Source organism: Clavelina lepadiformis, chromosome 5, assembly GCF_947623445.1.
Source record: "Clavelina lepadiformis chromosome 5, kaClaLepa1.1, whole genome shotgun sequence".
Lineage (NCBI taxonomy): Eukaryota > Metazoa > Chordata > Ascidiacea > Aplousobranchia > Clavelinidae > Clavelina > Clavelina lepadiformis.
The window spans coordinates 2,129,835-2,157,294 of record NC_135244.1 but is presented as its reverse complement, the minus strand read 5'-3'; the positions used below and the strand labels follow the sequence as shown (position 1 = coordinate 2,157,294).

General features: G+C 40.0%; 2 protein-coding genes across 5 annotated transcripts; one reads left to right on the top strand and one right to left on the bottom strand.

Annotated features, from left to right (window-relative positions):
- The first annotated feature begins 30 nt into the window (after positions 1 to 30).
- On the top strand, positions 31 to 3,221 carry LOC143459519 (THO complex subunit 3-like). The gene is made up of 7 exons (XM_076956722.1): positions 31 to 207; positions 379 to 535; positions 881 to 1,008; positions 1,367 to 1,443; positions 1,542 to 1,703; positions 2,588 to 2,705; positions 2,886 to 3,221. The coding sequence occupies exons 1-7, from the start codon at positions 31 to 33 to the stop codon at positions 3,033 to 3,035; spliced, it is 969 nt and encodes a 322-aa protein (XP_076812837.1). The 3' UTR covers positions 3,036 to 3,221.
- On the bottom strand, positions 3,178 to 25,588 carry LOC143459518 (uncharacterized). 4 transcript variants are annotated; one of them, XM_076956719.1, is made up of 10 exons: positions 25,237 to 25,588; positions 11,694 to 12,430; positions 10,880 to 11,498; positions 9,182 to 9,284; positions 8,122 to 8,208; positions 6,842 to 7,004; positions 6,528 to 6,642; positions 6,213 to 6,293; positions 5,118 to 5,210; positions 3,178 to 4,359 (listed from the first exon to the last, which is right to left on the bottom strand). In XM_076956719.1, exons 2-10 carry the CDS (start codon positions 12,398 to 12,400, stop codon positions 3,532 to 3,534), a joined length of 2,796 nt encoding a protein of 931 aa, XP_076812834.1. In that variant the 5' UTR covers positions 12,401 to 12,430; positions 25,237 to 25,588; the 3' UTR covers positions 3,178 to 3,531. The 4 variants fall into 4 exon arrangements, with proteins under 4 accessions (XP_076812834.1, XP_076812833.1, XP_076812835.1 ...); XM_076956718.1 differs by lacking the exon at positions 25,237 to 25,588 and adding an exon at positions 21,800 to 21,865; XM_076956720.1 differs by lacking the exon at positions 25,237 to 25,588 and adding an exon at positions 12,500 to 13,668.
- Positions 25,589 to 27,460: the final 1,872 nt, after the last annotated feature.

Sequence of the window (27,460 nt, the reverse complement as noted above, 5' to 3'; positions counted from 1 at the left end):
ATTGTTACATAACAATAAACATACAACAAAATGACAAACTTTGCCGAACAAATGAAACAGCATTTTAAACAAAATAGCAAGACAAAGGAGCATTCGGCGCACACTGCAAAAGTTCACTCCGTGGCGTGGAACAAGGATGGAAAAAAACTTGCCTCGGGATCTTATGATCAAACCGCCAGCGTTTTTACACTTGATCGTGATAGGCTTGTGAGTTAACTCTTAGTGTTTTGCCAGTTTGTTTTTGTTTCGTTTTTGCCAATTTTACGTGATATAAGATGGTCTTTTTTCATTATTCATAAGTTACGTGATTTTGCAGCATCCCTGCATACCCAGTATGTAATGTAATAAGTAGTGTAATTTCTCTGTCACGTTTGCCAGACTAGAGAATTCAGTTGCAAGGGCCACACTGACAGTGTCGATCAACTTTGCTGGAACCCAACAAACTCTGAAGTCTTTGCGACCGCATCGGGCGACAAAACCGTTCGAGTGTGGGATGGGAGGAGTGGAAATTGCACATCCACAATTAATACGAAAGGTTTTTATTAAATTAACAAAATTGCTGGCTTGGACATGAAAATTTTAGTAGCCTGGCTTCAAATCGTTCTCATTCTGCCAGGCAATTAATTTTGACAAAACATTATGTAAATTGTGAATTAAATCATATAAATATTAGAATCGGCCAACAAATTTTTAGGTAATCTTTAGTAATTAGTGAATACATCTGAGTTAATTACTAACTATGGAAAATATACAACAAATTGTTCTTATGGTAGAATTGCCTGGACCATTTTTAACTTACAACAGTGGTGATATTATCATGTTGTTGATACCGTATGTACACAACCTCTTAAAGTAACATGTGTTATTATGCATGTAAAAGGTGAAAACATCAACATATGTTGGAGTCCAAATGGACAGAGTATCGCTGTCGGCAACAAAGAAGATCTCGTCACTTTCATAGACACAAAAACATTTAAACCACGTGCTCACGAACAGTTCAAAGTTGAGGTGAGTACTTTCTAGTTTTAGCCACTCTGTGAATTGGGGCGCTGTTGAATTTATTGGTGAAAAGGAAAACTATCGATTGTAAAGATTGTTGAAACTATAAAACAGTTAGCTCAGTTGTGTAGAGCTTGGAGCGTTGGCTTAACGAGTAAGTGACTTATGTTTGAAAACCACTATTGCTGTACTATTGTAATAAAACTCTTGGGCAAATGAGAAGGCTGTGAGGTAAAGGTTTTAATCTTAACTCTGCTTTGTGATCATATTAAATTTTTCAAACTGTTCAGCAAAATTTTGAAGCTGTGCGTATTAAGCAATGGAAACTCATGCATTGTGTTTAAAATTACAACTGATTTATGAATAGGTTAACGAAATTACATGGAACAACACCAATGATCTTTTCTTCCTAACCACGGGGCTTGGGACTGTGCAGATTTACAGGTTAGCTTTGTACATGTTGTACAGTTTTGATGGAAATAAGAAGCCTGTTATTGAATGTCGATAATAAAGTGTGATATTATTTTCTTACATTATTTTAGTTACCCTGACCTAAAACTCATCCAGTCTTTACAAGGCCACACTGCTAATTGTATTTGCATCAAATTTGGGAACCGGGGAAAATATTTTGCCACTGGGAGTGCTGACGCTATCGTAAACTTATGGGATTTGTCTGAACTTGTTTGCGTGAGAACGTTTTCAAGGTAAGTTTACATTTTAGAAAGCCCAGTTGTAGGCTGTTGATTAAAAAACTGTATTCGTCAGAAAATGAATCTTTACAAGCTCAGTATCAATCAATGAAATATATTCTGATACCACATCAATTTTGATGCATTGATCTGATGCTCTGTATTATAGGGTAACCATATTTGATAAATGCACAATCCCTGACAAATTTACCTCAGTTGCGTTGACCAACTTTGGAATATTACCAAAGTACATTGCTGCCATTGCTTTTTTGTGAAAGAAGGATAAACACAAAACAATACAAAGACAGCAAAGAAATGTTGCACTGCAATACACGAATGCGAGTTTTCTTCTATAAAGTAACATTAATGAAAACGAAAATTAGCACAAAATTTTTACAAAATACGCTCCAAAGTAATTACAAGTAATGAACGTATAACAGTTTATGAATAATACTCTACTCTCCCTCATACCAATCGTCCTTTTCCGAAGATCTGATTTTTTTCAACAAGCTCTTGCTGGACTTCAAAAAAACATAAAATTCTCCACAAGACATGCTTTGTACTGAAGTGTTAAAATTCCTTTCATTCTTTCAATGGTCATCTTATCTTAAAAATCTTAAATCTTATCTTAAAAGGTAGTAAACAACCTCATAAACGAGTTGCAGACGGATTTAAAGCACGCAGTTTTGACGAGCTGAGAATGTTTGCGACCTAGAAAAAGTTTGAAAAAAGGTGGCAACGTAGAAAAACTTGGACTAAAATACAATTTTAAAAAATCTGGACTTTTAAGTACATTTTAGCATTTCTCCCTGACGCAGATTTGAACACTAAATTCCCTGACATGTCAGGGTAAATCCTGACGTATGGCAACCCTAGTGTATTATTTTATATTCATTCAGATTAGACTGGCCTGTCAGGACATTAAGTTTTAGCCACGATGGATTGATGTTAGCCTCCGCATCGGAAGATCATTTCATCGATATTTCTTGTGTGGAGACTGGTGAAAATATATGTGAAGTATGAGGAGTTGAATGCATTTACATTGTACACGAGACAACATCGGCATGTCGCTGATAATTTGATTGATTAACTATTGCAAATGTCAGTGCAGAACGCTTGGTGTGGTTAGAGAAACAGTGGGCTGTTCCATATGAGTAATTGGAAAATTAGTTGACTCTGCGCATTTGTTTTTAATAGGTTCCATGTGACAGCCCCACCTTTACAGTGGCCTGGCACCCCAAGCACAGGCTGCTTGCGTATGCGTGTGATGACAAGGACAAATACAACAGAGACACTGGGAATGTGAAACTATTTGGTTTGTCTAATGAGAGCTCGTCATCTTCATAATCAGCCATCTATCAAGTTCTCTTAAAACATGAAGTTCATCAGAGAATGACTCCTATGCCAAGGAGGTGTCCCATAAATACCAGATCTTTTAGTGCTGGTTGGAATTAAGTCTACTACTACACTGCCATACGACGAAAAACAATTTTATAATTTTTGACACCGTTTATTAAAACATCAATGAAGATATATTCGATTGGTGGATTAGAAGGGCAACGTTGTCCACATACACCTTTTATGCTGAGAGAAGAGAGTTATTATATCACAAGGTTGCGCATTGTGGACTGCTGAAAGGGAAATTTACAAATAGAAGAATAGAAAGTTGCGAGGATTAGAGACGCATTTGGTAGCCCATGTAGGCAGGAAATGTATTAATATAACGAGGTAATGCGGAAAAATGCTTTCGAAATCAATAACGCTTTGCTACAACTGCAATGCAGATGGCTGTGCTGCTATGAAGCTTCATCTTGTTCGATATCAATTATCGCCGTCAGTGAAATCAAATCTCCATAGGGTAGCACATGTGTTGCTTGCCATCGGGTAAGCCTTCCTCACCGCTGGTACCGACCACCGCGCTGACACCGAATGATTGTAGCCGTGTAGATAGCACCTTGACCTCTCGTTCAAGCGCATGAGACCGCTTGTACATCTGCACGTAATTCGCCTGCAACTGCTTCTGATACTTTATCACTTTGCATTTGTCATCGGCCCACTGGCGCCTCTCGCGGTCAAAGTTTTTCTCCTGCGCCGCGCATCTGCTCTCGGCCGCATGGAGGCGCTTTAGGAGTTCATCTCGTTCCCCAGGAGAAAAATTTGCAGGAGATTCAGAATGCTGAGGCGGTGACGGTGGCGAGAGGTAGTTTTTATCGTCACGCGATTGGTCGGAACAAACGGACGGGTCACGTGATCTTTTCTCAAGTTCACTGTAGACAGGCGGCTCCAAATAGTGACGTAGCGGCGACGTTAAGCTGCCGGCCGTTGACCACGATCCGCGAGATGACGCGACAGAGAGCTGTCGTTCGAGTTCGGCGATTTCAAGATTCCTATCGTTGAGTCGTGCGTTCATGACTATCGCTTCCTTGTCGCGTTGAGCCAACTGAGCGAAAAGTTCGCGATTCTGCGAACGCAAGGAGATTGTGTCGCCTGTACGCTGGGTTATTTCAAGCTGTTTTTCCTTCAGTTGTCGTTTAAGCAGCGATATTTCACCGTGCTTCTGCTGCATCTCCATCTCGCCTTCTTCAAGCCGAGCTTTCAGTTCAGCAATATCGTCATACTGCCTGGACTGAGCGTCGATCGCGTCAGTCATCGACCTGATGCGTTCTTCGAGCTGCAAAGAAATAACATCGTAAATGTAATCGCGAATGCAACGATTTGGTGACAACAACAGCAGGCCATATCACCGATCATAGCACGGTAAAGCACGTTAATCAATCACATCATATTAGTGAAGCAAAACCACACACGAAGCAGGAGTTAAGGCTACGCGGTTAAAAACGATTAATCGTAACCTTTGATAAGAGCCATAGAAGCAAATGAATCCATTAATAAAGCTAGAAATGACGCGGACGGAAATTGAAGCGAAACTCGCTTAAATCTACAGGGCTTAAAACCAGTCAATCAACTCGTAGCGGGGATAATAAATTATTCTGGAAAATGTAATCTTTTTTCCATTAGAGGAAAGCATCTTTATTTTACGGCCATTTATCAAAGAACTTGGACTGGTTTGGGATAATTTACAACATTTCTCAGTCTGCAAACAACTTTCGCTCGCCCGACTTGACATCGCTTCTAACAGTACTCCAAGTTTGAGGTCAATTATGAAAACATTTCATTAAACAGTACGGTTGGACCACACTCAACGTAAGCAGCCTGTTCAAAACCCAGCAGTTTTCCAACTATTCCGGCAATACAACGACCTGTAATTAGTATGTTTCGTGCGAGCGTTAATTGACAGCAGATTAGCCTTAAGTGATGCATTCAGGTTTCCCATGAACCTCTTTTGAACCCAGTTCCGTAGCCTACCCCAAAAGGAACTGCAGGTTTGCCGTTTGACACGCATGGCTGATAATATGACGTCACACTTACCTCTTTATTAGCGCGCAGAAGACGGTTTTGTTCGTCCTGCATTCGGTGGTATTGACGTTCGAGCCTGTGTTGGGTTTGTAGCGACTTGTGAGTCTATAACGCCACCCAATTAGCGGCAAGAAAATGTTAGTTCGTTAAAAAGGTCAAGTCACGTACGCCGCAGCCACACCAATTAGTGAATGTCATAGCAAATGGAAAGCGTTCGAAAATGCTGTTACAAATGGGCAGCACCAACAAAGATAGGCGGCTTTGGAAACCTGTTTTTTTTTTAATGTCCCATGGCCTTGGTTCACCTAACCTACTACTGCGACACGCAAGTCCAAATCAACAACACGAAAAACATCATGCCACGAAAATTACAAGGTAAAAAACATGAATATTCAGTTTCCTTTGAAAAAGTGAATTTCTCTCAGCTATGCAAGGGTGATTGGGGGGCATGTTGCAAGGATCACGACAACAATCAACGTCTTATCTTAGATAGCATCAAGCACTCGTGATTTTGAAAAACTAAGTTGGAAAAAGTTCATGCAAAAGATGTTATCACCTTGAAAAGAACATATCTACAGCTATTTGCCAGTTATGCCTTGCAAGCCTTGCAACGAAAGCAGCAGCGTTTAGAAAAAAGTTTTAAAGAAAAATGCAACTAGCACATAGCTGAAAAATTCACCACCAAACAAATCATAAAATTCGATCCTACTCGTAGAAAATAAACAATCTCTAGTCTGGGCGATTTGGCGTGAAAAATGTTCCGGCTGAAATTTCAAGAAGCTTTCTACTTTCAGGATTCAGCAAAGCCTTATATCCAGACCCATAGTGGGCGTGTCATCTTATAACTATGAAAACATGCCCAGACCTGATTGTGACGACATGAAAGGTAAGCAAAAAATGACAAATCTTGACCAGGTCAAGCCTAGGCAAGACATCAAAGCTTTGATGTAGTCCAGAAAATAACATTTGGTCAGATATTATCAGTGGGTCAAGTCCGAAATGCTGCCCATTAATAACTACAAAGGTACATCCGATGATTACAGGGTTAATTCAAATAACATGCATTATTACGCTTCGGGGTTATGTGTGACGTAATAAGTGACCCACCTGTGACTTAAGCTGCTGGGAATACTTTTGTTTGAGTTCCATCATTTCTGACTCGCGGGTTCGATGTTGGTCTTCATAAACCTGGCAAGCAAACAGGCAATTAACTGTCTGTATGGCGTCACAGGTGAATTCAAGCCATATCGGGTAGCACTGGGGCTCAGTTTCAATAATTTAAAGTTTCATGAGACGTTATTGATACTTGGAACATGATGCCACGCCACAAATTCACGTTTCGTCCAAATTTTCAATTAGAATTCGGCGTCGACAGCAAATAAAAAACTTAAATTGACCAAAAAAGATCAATTCTTTCCCCACCTTATGAAGGGTTTTTTCATTGTCTTCTAAGCTCCTACGTAACAAATGGATTTCTCCTTGCTTCTCTTTGACGCGGCTTTCCAAATCGTGTATCATGACGTCATCAGATAAAGTACTGTGAGTAGCAAAATATAGAAATCATATTATTCATCTCCTTCCACATAAGCTCAGCACTTTAATAGAAGTGTTTTAGGCCAGAGCTCATACTAAGCACAACGCTTGGTGAGATATGCGGCTAGAAAAAGCCGGAAAGTGGACGACGACACGTCATTTGTTGTGGGTTAATTCAGGGAATAACACGAGAGTTAACATACTTGTGAGATGGAGCCGCTTCTACGCACACGGGGTCGTGTTCCTGGATGGCGCTGTGTGTAGTTGATGAAGAAACCCGGGCACTTTCGTAACCTTCCGACCCCGAACAGCTAAAAGCCCCTCCTACAACCCCTCCTGCTGGGATGCTGGTGACGGAATGGCGCCCTGTGAAGAAAAAAAAACGCACTTAAAAATACACAAGTTGTACAAACGAGTTGTTTGCGTGCTATATGGGTAGTTCTATTTGTGTAAACACATAACACGCGCAAAACAGCGACTTGCAGCTGTAGGTTGCCGCCAAATCCGATTAAGCATCGCGCGAGCCGAGCTAATTGTGTTTCAAACGGTAATTTCGCTGACGTAAAGTTATGCACGTTCAAAATGGTCGGCGTGCTTATAGCTTGGGGGTTATGAAGTTTACTAATTACAATTCCATCCCAGTGCATGCTGAAGTGTGTTTACGAGAACGATCAGTGGAACTGTTTTGCAGGTACCATAGTAAACAGCTGAGTATAAAACATCCGGATTTAAATTTAAGTCACTTGCTCCGACTATAACCAATGTTTGGACTAAAAATGTGATCAAACTCGCTGGAATTTAAAGTAATCGCGGAAGCCGCAAACCGCAGACCGTGAAAATGAGTAATTCGACTGATCACTAACCCCACTGCGCGTAATAAATTATCACGCATTCGTGCCACCCCGGCCTCACAGAATCCTATTTTCAAACCCGATGTTTATTTATAGAAAGTTCGCCATGTTTTTAACATCGGAATGACGTAACAGTCCGTGATAAGAAAACCCAGCCCAGCATGTCAAAGAAAACAAGGTTTTGAAACGGGCACAAGCGACTACTGTTTCCGAGCTAACAGCGACCGAGCTCTATAAACTGTAGCAGGGCCTGTCAAATTTGAACAGAAACTTGCGTGGCCTCCCACACAAACACAGCAATCTCGTTCGGCTCAAATGCACGGGAATGGGAGAAGCAATTTATTGAAACATACGAATTGGTGATATACGGAAAATTTACAAGGTGTTTACATTTGTTCCAGCAAGGCATGTTAATCTACGTTTGAAATCAAAAAACGACGGAAATCAAAAAATAGAAGTTGTTACAGCATAATCGGTATAACTTTTACAGGTAATTTTAATCAGTCAAACGAACTTGTAAGAGCCAGGCGGCCTGATTGAACTTTTCGTTTTCAAGTAAAATCGGACTTTCATAAGCGCCTCTTCTCAATCATAATTCCTATCATTAAAAACTAGAACCGCCTTCGACTTACCCGAGTCAGAGTTGTTCGTCTCAGCGCTGCCAATACTACTACGGCTTCGATCCAATCCCCTGTACACCTCGTTATCCCGCTCTTGTCCTGAAAATTAATAGATCGTTATTCGTGCTGACATAACGTGTAAGGAGATGACCGTCGCATACGTTCAAGCGAATGATTCGGTGCTCTGTGGCCGGTTTTCGACTCAAGGTTCTCACGACGTGAGTGATAAACATTTAAAGTCCAATCTCAAAAGATATTAATCTCATACAGCAGCTACCTTGCATTTTCCTCCGTCATGCAGCAACTAGTTATTAAACTAACCTGTCCGGACGCATTTGAAGAAGAACTTAATCATTTGGTGGCCCTAATCAGAGCAGTATATCGGAGATTAAGAATAAACTGCAAACAACTGGCGGCTACTTATGCGTAAGCGACAAAGCCGACTTCTAAATAAAACGAGGACACCATCTAACAAGAAGCTCACTTAACACCACAAAGTGCTGTGTTGTGGCGCTTTTGTCCCATTAAGTGTTTTGCATTTTATGTTTGCGATGAGATTGATTACAAAGACTCTGTTGGTTGCAGCTGAGGATCGGTTTGCTTCACAAATATAGAGAGACCCACACGGGGTCTTTTCATGGCGAGCCAGCCGTTGCAATTCGTCTGGTAAGTCGATACGGAAGCCCACCGATGGTAAGAAACCAACCGCTACGAAAATATTTTGTAGCATGCACGCATAGTTAAGTCGGCAGATAACGCAATAGTCTGCAAACCTCCATGATTGTTTGCTAAAAAATTTAATAGTCTGAGGTCGTTTAGTACGTTCTAAAGTGGTTTTATTTTGAACTAAGAGATATAAAATTATAACACTTCGGGTTTCAGCTTGTACAGTGTAAATATAATTCGGATGAAAAAGCGACAACTGGCAGGAGGAATCGTATTCACTGAACCTTAAACCTGAAGGCTGCATTGACCCTTCTTATACATAACTCTTTCGTGTAGACTTTATAACAAACTCTTTCATAAAATGTAAGTTAGTGACGACAAATAACATAGTGGTATATGGTCTCACCGTTCAAATGTTCCCAAGTGTCCTGTGGTGAACGTGATGCGTTTGAACCGCTTGGTGCGGTCAGTTTGAAAGCAGTTGGACGAACTATTGTGCCTACGCTGCTCTGTTGAGGAAACAAGAACTTGGTCAGGATATGCTTGAACCTGGGAAATCTTGGCAATAATAGAAATCGCTCATAGTTAATAATTAACTTACTACCGGTGATCAGTCACTTTTGACTAACCGATCACTAGTTGAAACGCTGAATACAGTTAACTGGTAACTAATTAATCGATCAATCAATCCTGTTAAACTGTATGAATCAGGAGTTCCCAAACACGGAAACTGTTGCATCAATTAATGGGAAATTTCCAGGATCAAATTCGACACAAAATGACGACGAAAACCAGGGCAGTGATTTTCCTGTATTGAGTTACGTGAGAGGAAATAATTGCTTCAGTAAACAAATTTACTGAATAACAATGAGAAAATTCGCTTTTATCGTCAGCCAATTAACTAAGACGACGTCATCGCTGTCCGCAAGTGTTGACGGGAATTTGATAACCTTTACACCTATCAAGCTACGTCATAAATGTTACCATAACAATCGTTCCCCCTTCGTCCACAATTACCGGACAGTAACGTCATTGGCCGTTATCAAAACGGTTTTTGATTTGAAAGACAGCGATTTACGATCTAAGATCAAAAGATCAGCAAAAAGTTTACAAAAGTAAAAACGTCAATTCGAGACCTTCAATTCCCAACCATTGTTACGTCACATTCAGACTTATTGTTACACCTGGCACTTCCCACATCAGGTAATGTTACCCCTCAAAGTAAAAAAGACTTTTGAGGCGAAATTAGTAGCTATTCTAAGTCTGCTGCTAATCACAAAACAACTCGATACCTCAGGTAAATGCGAGAACCCAATAGAGCGAAATGCCCGATAAACACATTCATTACCATCATGTAACCTTATTGCTATTGGGCCATCTTATATGTAGTTACACCTGAAGACACAAGCTAGACTTAGCGAACGCTCGTGTGAATAAATTACAGTTAGGCTTCGCGGTGCTATCTATTCTGCGTTTACTTTTATAGCACGCGGTTGTACCAACGCCATCATATACTTTTAACTGCGCGATCAGCACCTCAAGTACTGTACTTATATGGAGCGATTTCAAAGAACGTTTTCTTCTCGTGGGCGTGTTAACTAGGTTATGTCACGTTGTAACACAGATACACAGGAGAGCGAGAAAGCTTTTAAATCTTGTCCTTTGTGACATCAAACGGTTGAAAGATGAGCTCATAATGAAAAAGTTGCCACAATGTGTGTCTGGTTGCGTGTATATTATTTTCAAGCTTAGTCACAAGGCGCCAACTTCGACATACCCACATCCTATCAATTCTACTTGCAACAAAACGAACTAATCTAATTAAAATTCTCTGTGCCCGTCACGTGACAAAGCAAATTAAAAAACAGTCGCGTGGACGACACGGCGGCGGCGACAAATCTGTTTCCAACCGGAAGACCTCTATTATTAATTGGGTTCTATAATAATGGGAGGGAATATCAAAAACCGACACGGGAAAAATACGGACATTTAAGTCTGGAAGAATGTAATTCGTGGAGATTTTGAGTTGGTAAAACGTTTGCATGAAAATCAAGATCCGCGAGGTTTTTGAAAAAACTAGAATTATACAAAAACCGTCACTTACTTTGTCTAAAATAAGCTTCCCAGATACCGGCGCCAACTTCGGAGGTTCATCATGAGGGGGTTCGTCCACATTGAAGGGGGATGGAGTGCGGGGGTCGGAGGGGTCCTGGAGTGTCTCGGAGGAGCGCAGGGTATCCGAACTCCCGCTGACCAGGGACGCGTAGGAAGACTGCGGAGCTTTGATGGGAATTTGTTTCGTTTTCGCCGCTTTCAACATCTTCCAAGTACCCTTGGCCCTTGACACGGCGTCTTTGTTCTCTATTGTTTGATGACGCGGCATCGTTGTGTTGTGCATGACGTAATAATCGTTCATGATGCGGGCGGAATTGTTCTCGAACACGTTATCAGGAGCAGCATCCAATCGTTTGTTGGGATGACTCTGGGACTTCGGGAACTTCGCCTGGATCGATACCAAGTTGACGTAATCGTTGTTGTCGGACGCGACGCGACCATCGACTTCATCGCTCGCGCTCCCACTTCGAGCGGTGTATGCGCGAACCATCCGCGACACACCTGCCGTCGCCCAAGGGCTCCTCTTCTCCGCTTCATTACTCCGAGAAGGTTTCTTCTTGTCTTCTGTAGGATTAACAGTGAAGAATGCGGCGCTGGAATCGCTGTATCTAAAAGACAAAAATTGAAAGTAAAACACCGCATCCTAGACACTGAACTTGGGCTCCCATGGCAGCTTTTAGCTTCACTCTACACACTATAATAAGCATCTAAAGGTCACTTCAACGTTATTGATAACAAAATACAAGTATTAAGAACACAACGACGATTCTTACACAGCTAACAGCCACACACGTCCTAAGTACCTTCTGTTGTTCTTGTTCTTTCCTTTGGGTGTAACTCCGTGGTGGGAAAGTTTGTCGGAGCTGTTCCAACGAAACGGAGTTTTGAGGCTAATCTTGTCAAAGGAGGAACGGAGTTTTTCCTTTACTCCCAACGCAGGTTTCGGTGTCGCCGGTTCGAAGCCACCATTGTCACTGCTGCTGTTGCTGCCCCTCCTGTGTTTCTTCGTCTTATGGGCAGGTTTCGGTTCAGGAATGACGCTGCTTCCGCTCCCCATTTTTATCCCGGGTTGGTGGTAGCAACGGTATGACGTTTCTCCAGGACTATTCCGCTTAATATCCTCTTCCTCGCCGGCGGAGTAGTACACTAAGGCCTGATCTCCGTTTTCCGGGGAATAGTATTTAAACACTTGCTTCCCTTCCAATGGAGCCGATAAAACTCCGTCCGTGGTATAATATCGCTCCGCCTCGTATAAAGCTCCTTGTGGAAAAGGGGGAAACAAGTCGTCGCTTTCGGAAGGCGTTTCCGGTAAGGTGGGCAAAGTTATGACGTCGTTTCCGGTGTAGTATCCGGCAACGGCGTAGGGCTGAACTCGCGGGGTCACTCTGTTATAAGACTGGCCTTCGTAATAGGCTTCAACAGTTTGCGGCTCGTGCAAGCTCTGATAATTATCCTGACCAGGGTAATAATCAATTCTGTGCGCTGACGTGTCGCCCACCAGTGCAGCCATATCGTTCGCAACTTCTGCTGAAAATGTGCGCTGAAAAATGCAAATAAAACGCTACGGTTATTAACAGTTATTGGCAGACGTAAGCAACGTGCATGTTACCTGGTGTCATAAAAATAATATAATAATATCTGCTCGTAAAAACGAGACCCTGCTTTCCTACAGAGACCACGCAATCATAACAGAGAACTTGACTTGACATATTTCCAACTCATTCTAGTCAGCTCGCACCTCAATACGGCAGTTTTAGTTAAACCACAATCAACTTCCATAATTTGAATTGCCTTGCTACAGGGTCGATCTCTATAAACTATCCCAGCGTCAATTCAAACCGCAGAAACAACATCATCGCCTACTACATTGTCCTCAAAATTCCAGCGCGATAAAAACTCCTCTCTTAAAAGCAGTGGTGCGAGGTAACCATTGATCTTGTAGTTTGGTTTGCTGGAGTTGGCAGATGCGGCCTAAACCATGCTTCTACGCTCTAAGCCTACGCTTTAAGGTTAATGTAAACGATTTCCGAGTCAATAAATTGCTCCCTGTTTGAAGGCGAAGCGCAGCAGCAGCTGCAGGCTGCTGTAAGACCTCGACATGTGGAAGGTGTGAAACCTGTAAGGTGTGAAACGCACTGCATTCTTAAAGCAGTAATTTCTAGTCGCTGTTGACTTAATCAAAAAATCTTTTTAACCACCGTCCCTGATGTAATCCATTAAATCGAGTTGGGAAAAGTACTGGGTCTAATCTATACGTAACCATTCTGTGACCTCGCAACGGTTCAGATACGAAGATCAAAAAAAGTCAGAGTTTCAAAATATGATAAAATGCCTGGTCTAAATTTTTCAGTCAAGTTTTTAAAATCCATTAAACAAACAAGAAACATTTTTTTCTAAGTTTGTACGCGTTCTTCGAGCCGGTGAGTAAACAGAATTTATTTGATATAAACTAGCACTATAATAAAACCATATTTGTTTGACTTCGCTGCGAAAACATGGCGTCAGCACCACTGTGTATTTAGCGCCATAGCCCCGACATCTTATACATTATTAAACAAGTCGATTTTAGTTTAATCTATTTTAATCAAGCGAGCGACTGTTGCGTTGGAGAAAAGACGGAATACGCAGTAACATTAGGCAGATATTGCGCATGTAGGCAAATCCCAGCGGATTTTCTAATTTGCGTAACTGGGGGGCGGCAAGACGGCGGCGTTTTTTGATAATTCCGCAAAACTCTTTAATTCCGAACAACGTTCTTCTCTTTAATTCCTTAAATTAAACGCGCTACTTTATCTACATCAATTTCCGCGCATCAAATAAACGACATCCCATATTTGGTTACCGATATTATTAAAACCAAATATAATCAACCTTCATTTCCATCAAACCTAACTCAATTCCCCGGACGAATACGACACGAGGTAATGTAATTACTCTTTGGCTTAACTGAAAGCGAGGCATAGGGTACAAAAAAGATTATGCCCATGCCTTTGTCACAGCAGCAGTGCATCAAGATATTGATTACCTAAAGGCTAAGTGGAAGCCTACTGTAAATCAAAATATAAATTTTATCTGTCATCGGCCATAGGGGAACACCTATGCTTTTAACGTGGGAACGAAACCTTAATACATCAACGCCTTTTCTACAGTACGTGGACTTATCAATGCTTTTATATCAAGATGTTGATAAGAAACGCACATAATTGAATTGATTTCACTTACTGTTGCCACGCGTTTGACAAGCACTTTGCTTGAGGGCAGTTGTGCTAAAAGGAATATAAACAAACTGCCCTTTATTTCCGATACAAATCCATCAACGAGCTTATATGTATATATATGTATTGCTTATATGTTGTTAGTTTGTGTCATCTACCGTCATAAAAAAAGGAAGCGTAAATTCCTACACCGAAACTTTGACAATTGAGAATAATTTTGAGAGTTTAGGTTACTTTGGGCACTGGAGTATGAAACGAAATTGAAAAAAATTGTGCAGCTATGTGACTCGCGTTACGTGGCTTGGGTTATTTGGCGTTGCCGCGTAGGAATTTAGTTTTTGTGACGTCACACGGTATAAAATTAAGAGCATATTGTTTGGTCGCAATCAGTTATTTCAGTGATGTACTGCAGACTACTCGTTCTAAGAACAATATTTTTGCCAAAAAATCGTCATAAGTAACACGACGCGTAGCCTACTAATGTAGTTCTACGGCTTCTAATTAGTCTGAGCAAAAGACAAAATAATAAGCTATCAAACTCCTACTGGCAACTACGTGCTAAAAAGTTTTCGTTGATAGATTTTATTCCCAGCAATTTACACGTCGCAACGATCCTTGTATCTGATGAAAATTGGTTAAACAAAGTATCTTCCAATGACAATCATGCGCAAGTTTTACATCGAAACTTCACTAAGGTTTGCAGTAGCAGTCTGCAGACTTCTGAATTTAACAGGTTTTCTGCGCACAACGTGTTAATAGTCAATACTAAAACTGACATATAGATCGGCCTGGGTTAAATCGGGTTGTTACGAGCTGGCTGTATTTATCTTGGCGCAAATTCCTCGGTTATTACGTTATTTGGAAGAGAATGGCAAACCATTGTTACACGTCTGTTACATTTCCTTTTACCGATCTAATTTCAGGCGTAATTAGACAAAACCGAGCTAAGTAGCACCGTTAATTAAAGACAACGATAAACCACACATTTCAAGTAGTTTGCTAAATATCACAACCATTGCCAGTTAAGTACAAATGGCCTAAAGCATGTACGTTATCAAACAATTCATTCATAGGAATAAAAATCTATTCAATGGTCGTAACTAGCTAATAGCCGTTTCCTACCCTGCATATAGATATAGTAATTGATTCAGCCATGGTCGTTTCGGCAAACCCTGTACTTTCTTGCGACTGGCCAACGAACTAAGCAATTTCTGCTAGTTGTAAAATTATCTGCAAAGCATCACTAACGACTGCCCGAAGCCATCGATTACCTTTATTATGCTATATTGGTAGCATTATGACGAAATGAAACGACAACGAACAGGCGTAAATCTCCACGTAAACGGAAAGTCTGCTTGCAAAGATTTTGCTCTTGGCAACGTCTGCTACGAAATAACACACTAAGATGCGCGTAGTCTAAATAGAAACCGCTCGCTTTCAACTAACATAACCAAACATTAATTTGTATAACCTACTCTGAATGACTGTGTAGAATAGAGCACAACGCCAACACGAAGTGTCCACGACCGATATTGTCGTCAAATAACTCCCAGCTGAAGACTAACGACCAGCTTGATACTAAGCTGTTTCCCACTGTTTCTTGTTAAACGTGCTAACGTCGCTGATTAAAAATAAATTCGTTTAACAACCGACTGCAAAAGCTTTTTTGTTCGGTAATAGCAGCTCAATTGCGCAGTTGCTGTAGGTGCAAGAAAGCCTTTGATAATAATCGCGCTTTGGTTGTCTCGCGAGAAACGACGATAACTAGATGTTTACAGAATCGCGCAAATCCTTCAAAAGTAAGCAAACGCCGATCGCTGGTGTGAGGACGTCGGCAAAGCATTGATGTAAGACTAATGCGACCGAGCAATAATTTTTTTTCGACGAAAAAGCTCTGTCCATTGCTTCACACGAATCAAACTGCACCAGCACATCAAAATACTCTTTTTTACATTCTCCTTGTTTGAAAATTTTTACCCTATCACCGAAGACCAGACGTCGGTGACCAACTGAATGAAATTCCTAAATCTAAGCTGAAAAACTTCAACAACACGTGGTTTTATGGATGAACAAATAAACGCTTCGGACAAATTTCACCTAAAACAGCTGCCTACGCAAATCTTACTTCCACAAAAAAAACTGAATTTAACGGTGTGAAGTTATCCCCGAGAAGGTTGTGCTGACCGTTAACCACCTGCTTTCTTATCGCGGAATAGCGATAAGACTTCGAGCGTTACACGAGCTCACGAGCTTGCCTGAGCGCTTTTGACAAAAGAAGAGGCCAAAGTTAGGAGAGGAATTTCGTCACTTTTTGTTTTGACGAACGCGCTGTCGACACGAACTTTCTGTTTTTTAGTTTTTTATCCTTGGTTCGTGTCGTGGCTACATGCAACCGCATCACGAACCGTACACATTGGAAGTACTTCGGCTTATCTTTAACCGGTACCTTAACCTGATAATTTTTAGACCTATTCTCCACTGCACTGTACCCTCACTTCGCTAAAGACTGCCAACTTTCTGCCTTTTATTACGTCACAATTAAATGGTGTTGGATTCTTTGTGACTTGACATTTGAAATAATAAGCTTTAAAACAACATGCATAGCTGTTGTACTGCACCTCGTTAAGAAACTTCTTGGCGCTAGAATAACTCATGTAGACGTGTTTCTAGGAAATAAATTGTGTAAGCAGCACGTTGTAAAACAAAAGCTATCTTGCCAGAGGTTGTAAAAACAATTTCTCATTTCAACTTATGTTTCACTGGCAGAGTGTCGACTGCCTGATTTCATTTCAATTAAATTTCTTTGTTCACGACCATAAAAGACTAGAATTCATGTCAGTATATTATGACGTTACTTATTACAACAAGGAGAGCAAATATGATGTCATATTACAAGCATACCAGAGAGCCAATGGCCTGGTTCGGCAAACTCGACAAGTTCCTAAAAAGTTGGACCTAAAGAATGAAAACGCGACAAGTTATTTTTTCCGGTCACTTGACTACGTTGAAACCGTACGGATGTGGCTTGAAGTCGCCTTTCCAACAAGTCGACATTCTCTTTACTTTAACAGGATTATGCTATCACAATACCTTAAACACGAACAACAATTCATGCGTGAGCGTTCATTGCAGTCATTCCAACGCGCACAAACCATTCTATGACATAACAATGGGCTGTATAGTCTGGCCCTTATAAAGCTAGTTTGTCATAGTTTTTGAGTAAAAATTCTAGTACAAAATGCTTCGTTTTAAAAGTATTTTAAACGGTTTTGTCGGGCCAGTTCTGTATTAAAAGAAGTTACATGAAACTTTGTTTAACATGACAAAGTTGTTTCCCCCAAAAAATCAAAAACACTTAAGATTTTGACCCTTTCCGGACTTAGTTGACGTCAAGTCAGGGATTGCTTTCGTTCAACAGAAAATCAACTGTGCGTGACCACACAGAGCAAGCAATTTCACGACCATGCAAAGAATAATGGATAAATCCAATGAAAGTTTTCTGTATGGTGCTCAGGCTAACCTTCAAAATATTTCCTTGTTCAAAATATCTCTGAAGGTTTTACTTCGGATCAGTAAAGATCTTTCTATGTCCAGCAGCTACCAGTACCGGACGCACTTACTCTCGAAAGGTTTGGCAATGACGGCCGCAAGGTTTGTTGACTTTCAACTCACGTGATTAGTGGTGACGCAAACGTACTTTTAAGGCCGTGGAATTCGCACGGATTTATTTCGTATATTTTTTGGCGCGCTTGGCCGAATAACATCGAGTTATGGAAGCGGAAATGGGCATTTATACTTGGATCCCAACTTCCTACAAACTTATCGAAGGTGCAAAAAGGCGGCAAACAGTTTATCAACATCCTTACTATTACGTCACAGAACTAGTGGTACATTCGCGCTTATCGTTAAATCACAAACACATTGATGTTGGTTAAAGGTGATTCACATTAAGTAGATTTTCAAAACAAGTTCAGATGAAGATTGCCGTTTACTTTGCAAACAATGTCGCCTGTGTTGTCAGTTAGAGGTATTATGATGCAAGACAAATGAAGTGACAACGAATAACACAGGAAAGGTCTTACGCGAGCGAAGAAGCTAGTCTGGATTAGAAAGGTTATCTCTGGGATACACTTTTTGCAAACACTCTTACGTCATATACCACTTGGTGTGCGACCTTGCGGTTCGTTACCTAAGATGCGTATCTGGTTCACGAATTATTACGTCACAATAGACAAAAACACACCACCCCAAAATCGGGTCCGTAAACACTCAAGGATTACCCTGACGAGATGGTGCACGTTTTTCAAAAATGCTCGATAAACATAGCCCGAATTAATAAACAAACCCTGGGTAGATGCTAAGTGGCTGTAACTTCAGCAACCTGTTATGTTGATATCAGACATACATCGGTGGGATTCGCCTAAAACAATGAGGTTGCGGTGACGTCACTCTAATTGACATTCACTCGTCGAAATAACAACAAAGCTACGCCACTATTTTGGCCATAGCTAGGATTTTTTGGACCATGTTTTTTGTTTTGGCCTTGTATCTAAACTTCTGCTCCTAATTTTCAACGCGTGATACAAATGAACGCGTCCAGTGTGATGTCATAATACTAAACAGACCTACGTAGACCGAGTGCAGGGCACCGGTCTAAATTTTTAAGCAAACCAAGAAGTTTGACATTTTAAAGGAAATTCGAACTCCCGTGACCACAGTAACTGAATACGATGCAACTTAGACTAATAGGCTTGCAAAGCTGAGCGCAAACGGAGCGAAAAATTCGGTCGAAAATGACGAACTGCAAAAGTGACTGAGTGAACTTTGCCACATTCCTACCTGTGTTTCAGATAGTTCAGTGTCTTAATCCCAACGCCAGAATAATGAAAACGCTGTTATACAAATTCTAAGTAAACATTTTTGGGATTTATTTTCAAATTTATTCAACTTTTCAGCCCAAATTGTGAAACATCTAAAAAGGTCGAAATTATATTTGCACTGCTATCTCTTGCCTAATGAAATTATTCCGGTGTAGGAATTTCTACGCATTTCCTGTATCAGGCACTTCTGCGGCAGAAACTGTCCTTTCCGATTTTAACACAATTTCTGTTTGTTTGTCAGTAAACCTAAAAGACACAAACACTGCCCAAATTCTTGCAGAGGGGAATGCAATTTTGTCTGCACTTAACTGAAGTTCAAAGATGTAAATCACTAATCAGGCAATCACACTACTTGCCGTCCATTAGCATGGGAAATGGGAATTGCATTCCTCATCATACAAACCACATGACATAAAGGCTATTATTACGTCACAACACATGTTTGTTGCAGAACAAAGAACAGATTTAGTGGATTAGTTCTGCAGCAAATTAAAATAATTTCTCATCGTTGAAGAATAAACAATTGAAGGACAAACAGGAGGCACAATTAGTTTCATCGTGACGTAATCATTTACGGTTTCTGTTAAAAACGATAAATTAATTTGAAAACCATGATTTTGCCTGACTTGAAAAATCGATTTTTAATTTACTGGTACACAGTGCTACATGCAACACGACTTGGATTTCCCAAAAATTTACCCAATTTGCATTCTAATATCACATGTCTTAATATCATTTATAATGACGTCAGAAATAAAAATAGCGGAATTTTGTTGTGATTATTACGAAAAGCCGGAAATACTTGTAAGCTTACAAAATACAGAAGAATACAAAAACTAAGTGCGAACGAGAAATATGTTCTTCAAGCTTGCAAGCGCTTAATTCCTTCTGTCTGTCTTGCACGTTAAATAAGTTTGAAACAGCTGTCAGTTAGGCTAATCCAATTTAGTCCCATACGCTTGTTCTCATTTCAACGAAGTTGAAGGAATCTCGCTTCTGATAGTTCGAGTCTCACAAATCTCTGAAGTTCAGTTCGTAGTGAAGCCGCCCTGAACGGCAGAAAAGGCCCGATACGGAGTCAAGCGGGCGAGGAATTTCATATCGTCCATATCAGCAGCCTTCGCCCTTATGCTGTTCTACGCGCTGCCTGGATTTGAAATCGGTGTTGTTGGATATTTTATTGCTGGTCATTGAACAGCTATATATTTGCGGCGTGGATGCCAATTGCTTTTTTTTCTTTATGAAAACATAATGCTCTTAATTACGTCATACAACGAACCGATTATTGGCAGCTAGAAGTATGGTGACGCTAATGCATCAAATACTTTGAACACCGCAATTAATAACGCAAGGGTAAAATTGGGATAAAACTAACAATTTTTTCAAAAGTTGTCAAATATCACGTGACCATAACTTCTCCCGCCACCGGAACGTACGTCACCAGATCGTATTACGCCCATATTTGGAAATGCGACATAAAAAAGGTCAAAAATTGACCTAATAAGATTATTTGTAAACAAATGAAAAGACAAAAGCAGCACTCTGACCTTTGACCTCTGACCTTTCTTACCTTGCCCATAAATTATTTAATGAAGATTTCATAAACAAGACCTTTATCGGAGTTGCAGAAGCCTCCTTTAGAGATGATGTCGTAATAATGAATGACAGTAGCGTTCGCCAAAAAATTGTGCCCAATTGCTTGCTGTCGGTTTTAGCGTATTGAGTGGCTTGCAAATGTGGTGGCTTGGCTTGCACAAGCACAAGTGGCTTGCAATGGAGGCGGGTTTAATGCGTTCCTAAAAGTGGTTATTAGCGCCGATAACTGGTCGTGGTCGTGATTTTGCGCGCATAAAGCCACTTGTTTATCAGGATTATGATGCCTTATGGTACCAATTATTCGCGAATAAAACGCAACAAAGACCATATATGCTAACGTCATTGCGTGGCAAGATGACCGCTAACAGAAATGGAACTAAACGCAATAAATAAAAACAAGCGCGTTTCTGCCATCTAGCGGTAATATAAATAGGCTGCAAATGTGTATTTTCAGTGGAGACTTTAGAAGCCTAATTAAGCCTTAATTGACTTATATCGTTGACTCAGAGAACATAAAGTGAAAAGAAGTGCAGTAAGTTGCACGAAAATTCGTTTCAAATCAAATTAAGGCTCGGGGCCATAAATAAGATTTTGATCGGTTTTTGATTAAAGTTTTTCCCGAACGCGTCAAGTGGTTCAACCTTTAACAACTAACGGGCGTGCATCGCATGACAAAGTTGTTTACTCCACTTTTTTAACCCACCCAAAATCGCTTTGTTACACCCGGCATGACATGCCATGCACGGTGACGTGTTATGCGTCATATTACGTCATATTCTGGGATGGGATTTCGTAAAAATTGTTTTTGCCGCTTTGCGGAACAACCAACAGACAATTATTTGCCGAAACATAAGAAAAATTCCAACGCTTTTTTATTTCAAGTCGCATGAAGTCGTAATAGGGAAAAAGACAAGTTAATAAATAAAGTTATGGGAAGATTTGGAAAAGGTCAATGGCGGTGTGACCTTCTTTAAAGAGCGGAAAATGCGCTCCCACTTTTACCGCTATACTTCACCGCAAGTGGACTGTTAGCAAATAAGAGATCAAAGATTTTCAAATGGGTTCCACAGCAGTGAAATTTAAATAAATAATTCGAAGATACTTAATAAACTTTATACGAAACTATTAGAAAATGTTACGAGTTAGCCTACTTCAAACCAACGAGCAAGCGAAACCGACAAGAACTTTGTTTACTTTGACTCTACCGTCGTTTATTACCCGGTTAAGTTTGTGGCGCCGACGACAAAGTAGACTTAAGCCCAAACACATTCATTCATCTATCGATGTCCATTCATAAACTGCCACCAATATAAATGTTTGACCATCAACAGACTGACGAAACGAAATTTACGTTGTTGTTCTTATCTGTAACCGAAAAGCAAGTCATGTTTTCCAAACACAGAGATCTGTCGTTATCTTTTTATACCACAGTTAAGTTGGCGCCAAAACAAACGCGCGGAATTTCTTATTAAACTGAAGGGCAAGTCCAAAAGCAAGGTGATCTTATATGAAAGAACACTACTCACTGAATATTCTGGTAAAATAGTTTTGAAAAATAATTCTTGGTTCGGTAATTATAAGCAAAAGAAAATCGCAAAATTGGTCTTAATTATGACGTATATCAAGGCTCTTGTGATGTCATAGGTATTCACAGACAACATTCGCAAATTCGTAAATTTAGCAATACCTACTGTAAATCACGTATGTATCTCTTACAGCGGTATAAATTGCTCTAACTGTTAACAGCTTGGTAGGTGACAGCCTGTAGCCTAACCACGGCGACCAGTAGGCATACGGTTCCGGTTTGACGGCTAGCCTGTGCGGTCCAAAGGATACCGTAACTTCACGGACGCAAATGATTGACCTTCCGGATTTTTTATGTTTAAAACAATCGTATAATTTATTCAATTACAATGCTCCACGTTGCTAATTTCTTCAGATGACGCCTAACTGGACATATACGCTAAACTTCTATGACCTACACTTATTGCTTCAGTTGGTCACCACGCAAGGAAAGCAACAGTAGCAACATGTTGTCAAGCAACTTTACCAATGTATCATATAACAAGAGCCTTCATCTACGTCTCAATGAAGAACAAAAACTGAGACTTTTTGCGATTTTCTTTTGCCGATAGTTACCGAACCACGATTTATTTTTCAAACATATTTTACCAGAATGTTCAGTTAATAGTGTTCTTTCATATAAGATCAACTTGTTTTCGGGCTTGCCCCTCACTTCAAACGGCAAATCCTGACTTTATATTCTATATTGCACTCATATACACTATATTGCATGATACAAACTGTCGGCGAGACTTGCACATCACTGCAGATCGCGAAAACGCAGCGCCACCAACGCTTAAAAAGGAACAAACAAAAACGCTTGACGCAAAGAAACCATATCAAGGATGGAGCTCAAGTCGTCATCAATTTCGATTATGAAGTCACTGAAGCCTCATGCAGGCCAGAACAGCGGGCTGGGCAGATGGTACAATTGGCTTGGCCTAGGAAGTTACGAGATGTTATTATGTAAAAATTGCGTTTATTTAAACGCCTTTATAAATAAAATTCGAAGTAATAACAGAAATATTAGAATACAGTGTTCAGGGACTCTAATACCCACGCCTTTCATAGATAACACTCCAACAATGCTATGGCTGATTAGTTGTTTGTGAGCATGTTGCCCTTTCAAAACAACATTTCATAGGACAGAAGATATGTAGCAGCATTGCCGATGTTATATTGCGCAACTTTTTCAAGAAAATATGCAGAACGTGAATGTGAGTGGGAAAAGAAAAGCAGCGAGTCCTTATGAAGGAAAGTTCACGGAGGCACGCATTGACATTATATGTACTGAAATAAATGGGCTGCAAAAATCCAGGTAAACGAAGGAGTTGACAAAAAACGACTTTAACTTTCGAATATACGTTTGTGATTAAGATCCTCATCATACTTATGTACAATTAGCCTATGGATGGGTGTCCAGAAATGACGACACTCCACAATCTTTGCAAAAATCCAGGTTTTTCGTTTGGCTTTGTTACACCCTACACAGCTTGCTCTCATGGGAAACCTCCACATCGAAATCCAATGACTTATTTGCTTCAAGTCAAATTAGCTTCAAATTTAAGTGAAAATGTTTGTTTTTATGTCAAATGCTTCATATATTGTATAATTCATGCGAAAAAAATTTGCATATGCGTACTACAGTAATATCAGAACCCAGTATTAAAATATCATGACGTCATAAACCCATTCATTAAAGCCCGTAGATCATAGCGTAATTAAATATACAGAAGAAAGATAGCATACAAGCGAAAATACAAAAGCAAGATAACGGTATAATGACGTTCGACACAACTCTGAACTTAAAACGTATACATGCGTCATTGCTGTCGGCATTTATGTCGAACCGTTGCAGAAATTACCCAAAGACTGCAATTAGGTTACAATAATCTGCTAAATGCTTCGAGCTGCGTTTAAACGAATTTTTGACGACTAAGGTTCGAGCTAAAGTAACCAAATTATTTAATCTCATTAATTTTATCATAAAGTCAAGTACCTACGTAACAATGTGTGGCACAGAAACGTCACAATCGGTTGAGAAATTTTTCAATCTATCGCTCGCATTAATACTAACGAAAATTCCGGCAAATCTCGGTAACAAGTGCGGATGGGGGCTTTATGACTGTAATAAAAAGGAGCCGACAAATAAAACGAGACGTTTTGTCAACTAAGAGATGCTGATTTAAGATTTTGGCCCAAGAAATAGGCTTTTGCCTTTTTGTGTATAACAACAAGTTGTATCGGAGAAAAAAGTGGTAAAGTGATCACAACAATCTCGTAGCTTTGAAACGACTCTTTGTGCATTTTCAAAAAGATTTGTGGTGGTGATAAGACCACGCAAAGCTATAAATACGTCATTCGCAGCTGCCGGTAAACCGGACGCCCTTCGTAACTTGAAAGAAAGGCGAACCCATTGCGAGACCATCCAGTTAGTCTTTCAAAGTACCGCAAAACAGCCATAAATCGTCGAGGAAATTACCCCAAAGCAGAGCCGTCTCGAATTACTAACACATATAACGCCGCAATGAATGACCCTATAAACAGAGCTGTAAGGATCATAATTTAGAGGCAACTTTGCCGCTATCACAATTATCCAATAATGACGTGATAATGCCATTCGAAATGTAGGGTCTTTCGCCGTGCAACATTAAGTGCTAGTTATGACGAAGCATATAGGTACTTATGAAGATATTTTAAATGCAGGACACACAGCGCAATAAATTAACTGTAACCCCTCTGCGAAACAAGATACGGAGTGGCAAGCCGGTAATCAGTTAATGGCTTGACTGATAAAGGGCCCAAAGAAATGGCTTCGTTTCGTCAACAAGCCCGACAATGTTAGCTCGCGTTTTACGTGTAGCAATCAATACTAATTAGTAGGCTACCAAAGACAGCGCGTCCATTGACAACCGAACACTTTTCAATTTCAATCGTGCAACCTTTTCAAGCATGTAGCAAGAGTAGTGCTTCGTTAAACCCACGACACAATGAATAAAATAATATAATCAATATACAATTAACATAGCGTGTCATAGCAAAATAAATGTCGTAAGATTGTAGAACAAATTATAAATATAACACAGGCTTACCTTTCATGTTGCTATTTCTTTTAGACGATGATATAAAGTGAAGAACGACCAAACTTGAGAATTAACAAGAAAGGTCCAGTTATTTCTATATCAGTCTAACCTCGTGGTGCTTTAAGACGAACAAGTCTAAACCTGTGCATTGTCGCCGTGATAAATACACATTTGGATGACACAAAATAAAATAATAGTCAGGCTTGTTACCATAACAGACATGGGGGAAAAGTGGACATACACAAAACTCTCAGCTGTTATAAAAGTAACGAAGTGCCTCACAAAAGATTACAAAGATAATCTTTCACAATAATTTCTTCAGAACTGGCTCAACATCTAGTTCAAGTATACACCAATGTTAATACAAATTTCCCTAAGCAACTGTTCGATCTATGTCCAGTGGGAACTCTAAGCAACTCAGCACACTTAGACAAGCGAATAACTGCCGCCTTTGGTCGTCTCCGAGAAAAAAGAAAAAAGTGTTACGCCTGGGAGAGTCTGGCGTCAATCACTTGGCTAAGGTTGGCTTCGGCACTGGATCAGGTTAGCAACTCATTCTAAACCACTGAACCAACGGGAGCGGTGGTACAGTTTGCGATTTCGATTTCACGCGCGATCATACCAGGATAGACGGCAACAAAAACGAAGCCGTCCTCCACTCATGACTCATTTAGTACCAGCCAAGCGAAGAGGCGATTGTGACATAATACTAAGCGCAGTGTGATGTCATCTTCAAATAGCCGTCAAATCTTTCAAAAAATCTGCTGAGAAGTTCTAATTGATTCGATTGATCGAAACGCCTTAAAAATTGAAGTTGCCAGGAATGGAAGCAAAGCCGATCGGGTTATCACATTAATGACTGGTATGATCATGAAAAGAACTTAATACGTTTGAGTGTCGCGCGAGAAAGGGGGATTATAAAATAATCTTACTTTTATAAACAATTCGCATATTTCCCACACACCGAAGCAATAAAGGCATCTGTTTTCATTTAAATGAACGACATTTGCTACAACATAACCCCGTTCTTATTTCAGCAAAATTTGGTTAACAGAAATTGGACACTGAATTCTTGAAGAAAGCACTTGATCCAGCCATTCACACCAAAATAAAGTTGTGGAAAACATAAATTTCAAGAAAATTTTCTTGTTTTATTCGTTCAATAATTCTATCTTATTGCGTATTTGCCAATTGACCGATAATAATGAGGGCCAGTAATTTAGAATGCCATCATTGACCAACAGCGAGTGGCCCCTTAGAGCCCACCCAGGACGATGTAACTGCAACGTCCAGGACAAAGTTTACAAGAAAAAGAAGGTTGATTAGTTTTACAAGCTCTCACGTCAAATAAAAATTTTGTCAGACACGCAGTTACTAGTTACTACACAACCGGCAATACGTCACGAATTTCCGCAAAGTAGTCCTATGCCTTTTAAGTGGAGCTTATGTTTCGCAAAAATTCATTTTTGTTCAACCGTAAATCTAGGTCGGTTGCGCGCCGCACGTTTTCATTTTTGAGGATGTTATGCCGAAGAGTTCTTTGAAGAAAATCTAACAAAATGAGAACGACAAAACACAGTTGTCTGCTTAACTTTTTGAGAAAAAGTTAACCTTTTTGAGACGGATGGTTGAAAGATATTTCTGCAGGAAATTGCCAGCTGCTTTATTACTTTACAAACCTTGTGTCAACTGAGTTCTATTTCCTGCTAAAACGGAACATTTTAAAACTTTAAGGGAAAGAGCTTCTGCCGATATTTGTTGCTATATGCATGTGCTTAAGGGCGCCACCACATGATTCATTTCGTTATTTATATTAACTGATTTTGGCGCTAAAGAGGCTACATTTTGTATTCACAGCATCGTCTACACGTAATATTCTGGATGATTCTATTAGCATTTTTGTGAAAGTTTTAATTTTCGTTCAACTTGTAAATCAAAAAACTTTGGCCTACATATCAAACGCATAATCAAAATAATACGGTTGCAAAACGCTTTTAATACGGTTGCAAAACTAGGTCAATTATGACCCTCTGCAGTTGCAACCTGAGCTATTAAAATTTTTAGCAAAATATTTGAAGAATCATAAATACAAAAATAACAAGGCTACTCAGTTTAAAAATGGTGGCAATTTTCTTTTTTTCTGGCAAACAGCATTTTCGTTTGCTGATGAAATGAATTATGTATTGTTTCATTTTATTTTAATTTTAAAAATATTTCTAAATTTTAAACGTTT